General features: G+C 43.4%; 1 protein-coding gene across 1 annotated transcript; it reads right to left on the bottom strand.

Moving 5' to 3' along the window:
* Positions 1 to 5,766: 5,766 nt before the first annotated feature.
* Positions 5,767 to 7,197, bottom strand: LOC310871757 (ERO1-like protein beta; the record flags this gene model as incomplete). Its single annotated transcript, XM_083783395.1, has 1 exon — positions 5,767 to 7,197. The coding sequence occupies one exon, from the start codon at positions 7,195 to 7,197 to the stop codon at positions 5,767 to 5,769; it is 1,431 nt and encodes a 476-aa protein (XP_083639521.1).
* Positions 7,198 to 9,329: the final 2,132 nt, after the last annotated feature.

Here is a 9,329-nt window from a genome sequence, read left to right as displayed (position 1 = left end):
ATATTGTGCAAGTGAAAACCTGCCTAATGCACTTAACCACTTGAGACCTATATATATTTTTAAATGCCAGAAATAGCTACAAGCTCACAACGCATTGCGATGTAGTACACTGTGAGCTTGTAGATCTGCTGTTTTTCAAAAGATTTTAACAGTTGCCCAAAATGAAGTTCAAATATTTTTATTTGAGAATACTGTACCTGTTGGTGTATTCTTGGTGTATTTTCCAGGCACTGTTACCATCAAAGTAAAAGTTTTGCATCTAGCCATTTACCGTAGATAACTAGAGTATCTCCCCTACACATCCTTCTCGTTTCAGGCTTTACCTGGCCGCATTGCATTTCAACGAAACTTCTGCGCGTAGCCAGGCGAGGACTGTTTATACAGCAGAGCAGCAGTTGAAAATAGAGATTCCCATGTAGTGGAGGATATTAAGTCAATATTTCATGAGAATCGTTCACTTTATGGTACAAGCACCATAATTGGCACACGAGTGCTTCGGAACCTACTCTCTCAGAAAAGTACGTTGTCCACTTGAAAAAACAAAATGGACACCATTTTTCAAGATGGCCGCCAAATGAAAAAGGCCTTTTGTGGCGGTTCTGGACAACCGTGGGTCCGACCGACTCGAGACCGGGCACTGCACTCCCTGTGGGTGTGTGGAACGTGTGTGTCGAATTTGAAGTCGGTGGGGCGAACGGTTCTCGAGTTACGTGGATTACAGACGTACACACACACATAATTTGTGCAATTAGCAGATCATTGGAACGGTTGTTCGCTTGGTGATACAAGCGTGACATTTGCCGTGAACATTCCTTTGGTCAACTCTTTAACTTTTTAAACCGAGCCATCCAAAAATCCAATATGGCGGTGATATTTCAAGATGGCCACCAAAATTAGACTGGTTTTGCATTTCAGCATATATTTGTGATACCTTTGTGATGTACTGTACCATACTACTGTATAATATATGTATAATACTGTACGGCACTGTAGGGCATCATACTGTACCATACTGTACAGTACAGTACAGTACAGTACAGTACAGTACAGTACAGTACAGTACAGTACAGTACTGTACTGTACTGTACTGTACTGTACCGTACCGTACTGCATGGTACCATACTGTACCGTACTGTACCATACTGTACCGTACCTTACTGTATGGTATCATACTGTACCATACTGTACCGTACTGTACTGTACTGTACCATACTGCATGGTACCATACTGTACCGTACTGTACCTTACTGTATGGTATCATACTGTACTGTACTGTATTGTACTGTACCGTACTGTACCGTACTGTACCGTACTGCATGGTACCATACTGTACTGTACTTTACTGTACCGTACCGTACTGTACTGTACTGTACTGTACGGCATCATACTGTACTGTACCATCATACTGTATCATCATACTGTATCATACTGTAACATGCCGTACCGCACGTTACTGTACCGTACTGTACTTTACCATACTGTACTGTAACATACTATAGTATACTGTACAGTACCGTGTGTGTGTGTGTGTGTGCACGTGCAGGGAAAAGGGGAGGGGTCGGTTAATGTGGAAATTGTAATGTCATTTGTGTCACAGTGAAATGTTGTGCAATAACAGTATGTCATACAAAAGCAATATTTGTACAGTAAATATGACATGGATGCAATGTAGTGCAGATGGATTTCTGTGGCATGCATCATTTTCTGTGCATAGAGAGATGTGTGCTAACGGAGTGATTTGGTAGGAGAAGTCGGACGGATAAACGGACATATTGCTTTGCACCCCCTATAGTAGTAGGATCTAGGATGAGCATCAAAACTATATATTTTAAATACTTTTCATTAGCACATGCTTGAATTTTACATTCCATAGGGCTGGACCACACATGGACCCCATTTGGTTTTGTTTTCTGCATCTTCCTCTGTGACCTGCCACCTTCATGTCATCTCTCACAGCATCCTTAAACCTCGTCTTTGGCCATCCTCTTACCTGGCAGCTACATCTTCAGCATCCTTCTCCCAATGTACCCTCATCCCTCCTTTTCACATGTCTAAACCATCTCAAACTCACATCTCTTGCTTTATCCCCAAACCTTCTAACCTGGGCTGATCCTCTAATTCAGTAATTTCTGATAATGTCCTTCCTTTTCACTCCTAATGAGAACCATAGCATCCTTAATTCTGCCACCTCCAGCTGTGCCTCCTTTTCATCAGTGCCACCGTTTCCAACCGTACGGCATGGCTGGTCTCACTACCATCGTATACATCTTCCCTCTCACTGGTAGCCTTCTGTCACAAATATTTCCTGACCCATACTATGTCCCATTATTCTCAATACATTGGCTTCACTTGCTAGAACATTTCCATCTCTATACTCACCTTAACCTGTTACACTACTGTCTACTGTCTGGTCAATTGGTACAAATAATTTTCTCCCTCCCTCACCATCTCTCTTTGCACTTACTGTACATCTCAAATAGCCCTGACCACTTCTTAGCCCACACCACCTGACATCACATCTCTCTCTTCTTACCCATCATCTAAAAAAAACCCCAATGGGCATTGCCCATTGTCATATATTCAAGTCTGTGTGTGTGTCTGTACATCTGTAATCCACATAACCCGAGAACCGTTCGCCCCACTGACTTCAAATTCGACACACACGTTCCACACACCCACAGGGAGTGCAGTGCCCGGTCTCGAGTCGGTCGGACCCACGGTTGTCCAGAACCGCCACAAAAGGCCCTTTTCATTTGGCGGCCATCTTGAAAAATGGTGGCCATTTAGTTTTTTCAAGTGGACAACGTACTTTTCTGAGAGAGTACGTTCTGAAGCACTTGTGTACCAAATTTGGTGCTTGTACCATAAAGTGAACGATCGTGTCATTAATATCCTCCACTAATGGCCAAGAGAGGGGATTATGCTGTGTCTATGGATAATAAGACCAACAGCACTAATGGTTAGTATCTCCCATACTAACATATATTAATGCATGACTAGGTGTTGGCACAACCAGAGCGATGAGATGTAGGACTACATTACTTTGGTAACAGTTAAAGTCAACGCAGTTGATACCATACAGATTACTCAAACTATGCAATGTCATGTGCTCTCTCCTGTATTGTAGAGTATGTCACTGAACTTACAGACCTCCTCTTTAACGAGGTCATCCATGCCCCTTCACCCTTTGTGGCTGAGATGAAAGCAGTGGCTGTTCCTGGATTCCGGTGTTCAGGGTTGGCAGTGCCACCATCAGGACCAAGAGAAGGCAAAGATGCCGCCTCGTGTTAAACTCGGTGGTGGACAGTAACGTAAAGTACATTTACTTGAGTTCTGTACATAGTTCTGTATATATTTACTCAAGTATTTGTCTTGCTGGATACTGGATACATATGACTTTCACTCCACAACATTTCAAAGTAGGGCTTTAATTTACGGGGGAAAAAAGCTATTTGAAACATGGAAATACAAGGTTGCTGCCTGACGGCAACGATCTGGACACGGGTGAGCTTGTGAGTGACACACCAACGTAAACCATGCAGATGCCCCCCTGGAGGGGCAGGCGGTGGTGCTGGTGGACCTACTAACTTGGCACCACTCCAAACTCTCAACATAAGAGCATCATTAGGAGTAGATGCTGCAGCATTGGATCCTGTCTCCACCTCCTGAAGCATTGTCTTGGCTGATGTTACGTTTGAACGGGCAAAACGCAGTGACACAGTCTACCATTCATTGTCAATGGAAGCCAGCGAAAGATGCAATGGTGCATGTAGCTGCTAGCCTGACACTCAGCCTGAATTTTCATTTCGTTTCACTCCATTATTCAGTCTGAACGCCCTCCCTACTACAACCGTTTCTGGGATGGGCGTTGCCAAAGAGGCAGTCTTCGGTGATTGGTTCATACCAACCAATCAGAATAGTAGGAAAGCAGATGGCATTGTGTCAATCATGTGGCTATGGCTAACCCGTTTGCTAACCAAACAAACACAGCCAACGAGCGCTACTAGTATGTAAACAAAAGCAGTAAAATATGTCGGATGATGATGTTTATAAAACCTCTTGTGTCTTCAAAGAAACTATTTATCATACGTCGATTTAATAGCCAGATTGATACGGCCGTGAGTTACTGCAGTGGGGGCAGCCATGTTTGTTTGTGTCTGGACGGCACTGTTGTTTGACGTCATCGAGTTGAAACGACGCTGATTCGTCGGTTGGATTTCCAACCGAGTCTGAGACCTCCTTCGGGAGCGTCACCAGACCCTAAATCGGCTGAACATAATTTTTTAATGTGGCTAGCGATTTAGGGGCTGGAGCCAGGCTATGTAGCTGCTCCAAATAATACTCCCATTGGTCTTTGCGTCTGCCCGTGCGAACGCACCATGAGACATTTCTTTCTTTTCGCTTCATGGAGATGCCATCTGTTGTGACATCACAGATTCACAGTCAACCGCAGCAGGTGGTCAGCTCGAAGGATATAATTATTACAGTGTATGAGCCATGAATGTGGTTATTACAATTTTTATGTTTCAATTCAAGTCTTATTAGCTTAATGTGATCGTGGATAATCAGGTCACGGGCATGCATGCCGTTATCTTAAGGAGCACTCGTTCAATTGTGTCGGTTTTTTGTTGACCGCTTTATTGTTTTGATCACTGTGATTATGCATTATAGTTTGAGTACCCTTTAACTAAGTTGATTATTTTTACTTTCTTTATTTTCATTTAATAAACGTAACAAACAGATTATTTGTATCTCCGCTAATCTTTTTGTTAGCTTGTTAAACAATAGGACAACAGACCCATCTTATATCTGACTCATTTGGTTCAGTAGTGGAAAACATTATGTTTTCGGTGCAATTTCCCATACTGTATAATAGTAATAATTAATGCTACAGTGTGAGGAACATTAAAACAATAATCTTACACTACTAAAATGTAGTATACATAGTATGTACCAATACCAGTGTGGTGTAATACAGCATCATGTCTGCATTCTCCGCCAAAGCCACAACCTACTATATAAATTGGGATGCCAGATAAAATAAAAAGGTAGCTGGGAAGGGCTTTACTCAAATACCTTTTTTTCATTCAGCTAGAGTTACAGCTAGCATTACTGTTTAAATTATATAAACATAAAATTGATAAATGGCTGTAATCTTTTGTTGATTAGATTGCATTTCTATGCTGAAGTTTTTATGCATTTCTAATTGTGAAAACAATACAGCGATGCAGATCATAAATAAAATTAGCTTGTACTTTTGAATACTTAAGTATTCAAACTTAAGTAAAAGCAATGACTCTAGTAATTTAAATTAAGTAAAAAAATGTATGAGCAACTTTCACTTGTACTTAAAGGGAACACTTTCCTGGAGTCTTTATGTGTGTAATATGCTTAGAGTATATGAGAGAGGGCACCCGAGTTCTCCTTCCATCCACTTGCATTAAGTTGCTCAAAAGCGCATGAGGCGATTTCACTCCTCCTTCCGGGTAGGAACAGAGAGCATTCTGCGATGGATTGTCCCCAAACACATGAACGCGCACGAACGCGAACGAGCGTGCTGCCGTCGTGAACGTGTACAATGATAGTTAACGGACCAGCGCGTCCATGTGTTTGGGGCCAGGGTTAAGTGTCCCTTTAATAATATCTGACCAGGAATACATTATCTATACTTTTAAGTGTTGGGGTTGAGTACTTTGTCAACCACGTCCTGATTGTCCCTGATACTATTCTGGATTAGGATAAGATAGGCCATAGGAGGGACAACTATTACTTCTTCTCCAGTAAGGAATGGAAATTTTGGAGTTGGTGTATACTGGTGGACAACCTGCCGAAACCGTTGAGCAAGGCACCGAGCTCTTGTCTAGTGAGCTGGAAGCCTTGAGAAGGGCTGTGCTCTGGAAGGCTCTCGATCTCCTTCTCAGAAAACAGGATCTTCAGAGCCGTGCCTAGACCCTGAGTCTGCAGCTTTCCCCAGAGACGGCACCTACTACAGCCAACGCAATCCATGATCCTGGAGATGTTCTTGAAATGAAGACGGAACTCCTCCTTTAACACTTTGGCTTCGGTCTGGTTGCCCGCAAACATGGACCTCTCATCAAAGTGCATTGGGAAAGCTTTGGTTGCATTCAAAATCTGCAGCAGCAGTTCCTTGGTGGCGCCGTCTTCAGTGGCATTTCCGGTGTACAGATTGACAAAGGCCCGTTCAAAGTAGGGCGCCACCTTGGACAGAGCCCTCAGCTCGATCAGGTAAAGGATGTAGAGATTCTTCAGCCGCCGTGTTCCTTCTTGGCCTTCCGTCTCGTCCGGGTCAAAACGTCGACGAAACTCCTCGACGTTCGGGCCCCACCTTTGCTCACCCCAAATCTCGTCTAACAGATACTCGGCACTGAGGTGGATGTTGATGCTGCTGTGGAGGCCGGAGATCAGCCTGTAAAAAACCCTCTTCTCTAAACACACGCCTTCCAGCCAGTTGTAGAAACCCTCCCCGTCATCACTGCCCCCGTTGCTGGGTGCCAGAGGGATCAGTGGTCGGTACACCGACCTGGGCTTGAAGCAGTTCTCCTCGTAGATGGTGTTCCACACCCTCCAGGCCGGGGGGCCTTTATATCCGGTGTAACGTTCAGGGTTCAACAGAAGGTCCACATACTCGGCGTCCGGAGAGGTCTCGTCGTCCAGCTCGCAGAAGTTGTCCTGGGCGTCGTCGTGTCGTGCCCAGTCCACAAACGCCTCTTTACTCTGGCTACTCAGAGTGCTGTTGATGGCTCCCAGCTCGTTTGTCTGTTCACAATCTGTCATGTCTGACGTGATCTTCTCGTTGTAGATGTCAGCAGAAGACTTCATGCCGTCTGGGATTTGACTCGGTGGGCAAGGCTCCACGTTGCAGTCCTTGATGAAACACTGTCCGTCGTCCGGCCAGAAGGGACACGGTCGTTGCAGGTTGACCTTGTAGTATCGGAAGTAGTCTCTCTCCAGGAGCGTCTTGATATGAGGGTAGATCTGGAGGTTGTTGACGGCGTCGATGCTCTCGATGTCGCAGAAACAGTCGTCGAGGACCCCCGTCAGGTGACAGAAACAGCTTTGATTCCTCTGACTGCTGCTGGAAGATGAACGTCCCACGTTGCCGTCGTGTCTTTGGTCGTGGCGACGGTGGTGTTGGAACCAGACCAAGAGCCACAGTAGAAAGAGAATGCCGAGCATCTGTAAAGTCAATTTGATTTTCCACATCATCATTGATATGCTGTGATATACTGTTATATAAGGCCCTATACAAAATACTGTTCTAAGCTAGATTAGCCCCTCTCGGCAACGATCAAGTCAGCTCTGAGGCATTTCAAAAAGTTGGAATTAGATGTCAATCCAAACAAAATGATGTCTTCACAGCATTGTCAATTTGCCGCTCCTTTCAGCATCCAGCATAAACAGCAGGCTAGCATTGCAAAAAGCATCAATGGCTACTCCAATAGCAGCTTTTATATAGGTGGTGACATCACAATTACTTCAGACCTCGCATTGTGATTGGCTGAGACGCACTTTATGTTTCCAAATGGAACAGAGAGTGCACTTGTTTTCCATACCTGTATCCTAGCAACGGCTGACATCAGCTGTTTGTAACGCCCAAACTACACCTATGCATAATGTAACGGCTCGTAGCGGAGGTGTTTTAGGGATTTAGGCAGGTGACCAAAATATCCACTTTAGTGGGGAACACCCCTTCCCCAATGATAAATCCCCAAATAGTGGCTTTAGAAAGCTCTGACAAAAATAGAGCCCGATATGTATTCAATAGTACAAGCTACGAGGTACATTTTCTTTTTAATATCAATGCATTGCTTTATTGAAATTTAAAACAACTGAAAATAGCAGAACTACAAGCTTGCAAAAAGGTCATGAGCTTGCAAAAACAAAAATATATATATAAATCAAAAAGATGTACTCATGAAGTGAATGTTTGTTACTCTCCACCATTGATCATCTGTTTTACTTCTACAGAGGGAATCATCTCACGTTATACTTCTACATGTTGGAGTCATTATTGCATGAAAGAACAATGACACTTTGAGTCTGAGATCAGTGGAGATCATAGCAAAGTAACTGCACAATATACCAGTCCCCGCAGATTCGGCACAAACATGGGGATAAATCCATTCTACTATCATGCCACTACTCCATAATCAATCAATCATGATGACATCTTCAGTAGTAGCTCCGCTGTGATTACAAATTGATGATCCAATGACTTTGTTTGAACAGAAACAGTGTCAAAGTCACACTTCATGTACATGTCACAATCTGCGCTACCAAGACGCCTGCCGGGTGGAAACATGTCCAAAACTGTTACTTTTCAGAATTCAAATTCAAAAATACCAAAAGTAGCAGATCTACAAACTCAAAGCGCGTTGCTTCGCGTCTTGTTCCAAGCTGGCAGATCTGCTATACTTTCGATGCCTTTGTGTGACGCTGTAGTTTGATCAAGCAGGGCGTTTTTACAAAATAATAATAATAATAATAATGAAAAGATAGAATATAGAGATAAGAGGTTTCTGCCCGACAGCAACAAAGAGTAACATGGTGGATTCCAGCCTTGCTTCAGCAACCTTTTTTCACACTTTCCAACTGATCTCCCAAATACATTCATCTACCAGTCTGTAGTAATCTGTTGTAGTAGGTCTGTTTGGTGGAGAGCTACCTTAAAACGTAAACAAACACACGAAATGGACACCAAGTGTATTTTACATTCAGGTCACCTGTAGCTGAAACTCCGCAACAACGAAACTCAAACCTCTGATTTAGCGACCGGCGACCGCAGGTGAAGACCTCATTAAAAGAAGCATTGGCCTGCAGCATGTAGTTGACACTGTTAATCAGCTTTATCTGAGATGGAAAGTGGTCTGTTTATTTCATTTTGTGGTTGTAATCGCTGCATCCGTCCTTGGCTAAATGTAGCTTAAAAGTGAACTATTTTAACAGAAGCTTGTGACTGAATAATAACTACAGTATAGATCAGTGTTCATTTTCACAGCAATTCTTTATGTAGTTTCAGTCATGGTCGATTTTAAGATGACCCCACGTTATTCTCCATAGAGAAAAACCTCCGCAAACTCCTTTGAACCAGGGGATGAGCGAGTGACAACAGGACTTCGGCGCTCTATATCATGCCAACTAAATGGCATGATATTTTTGTCAACTAATCTACAGTTGATTTAGTCGACTAAAATGTGTCTTGACGGACCGTGATGGTGTCACGATACTTGATTAATATGCCGAAATGAATCATGCCAAAAATAGCAGATCTGCAAGCTCACAGTGAGCTTGTAGATCGTTGTGAGTGT

This window comes from Protomyctophum parallelum (genome assembly GCF_964188405.1).
Source record: "Protomyctophum parallelum genome assembly, chromosome: 15".
Lineage (NCBI taxonomy): Eukaryota > Metazoa > Chordata > Actinopteri > Myctophiformes > Myctophidae > Protomyctophum > Protomyctophum parallelum.
Note: the sequence above shows the minus strand (reverse complement) of the source record. Positions and strands in the feature narration are given on the sequence as shown.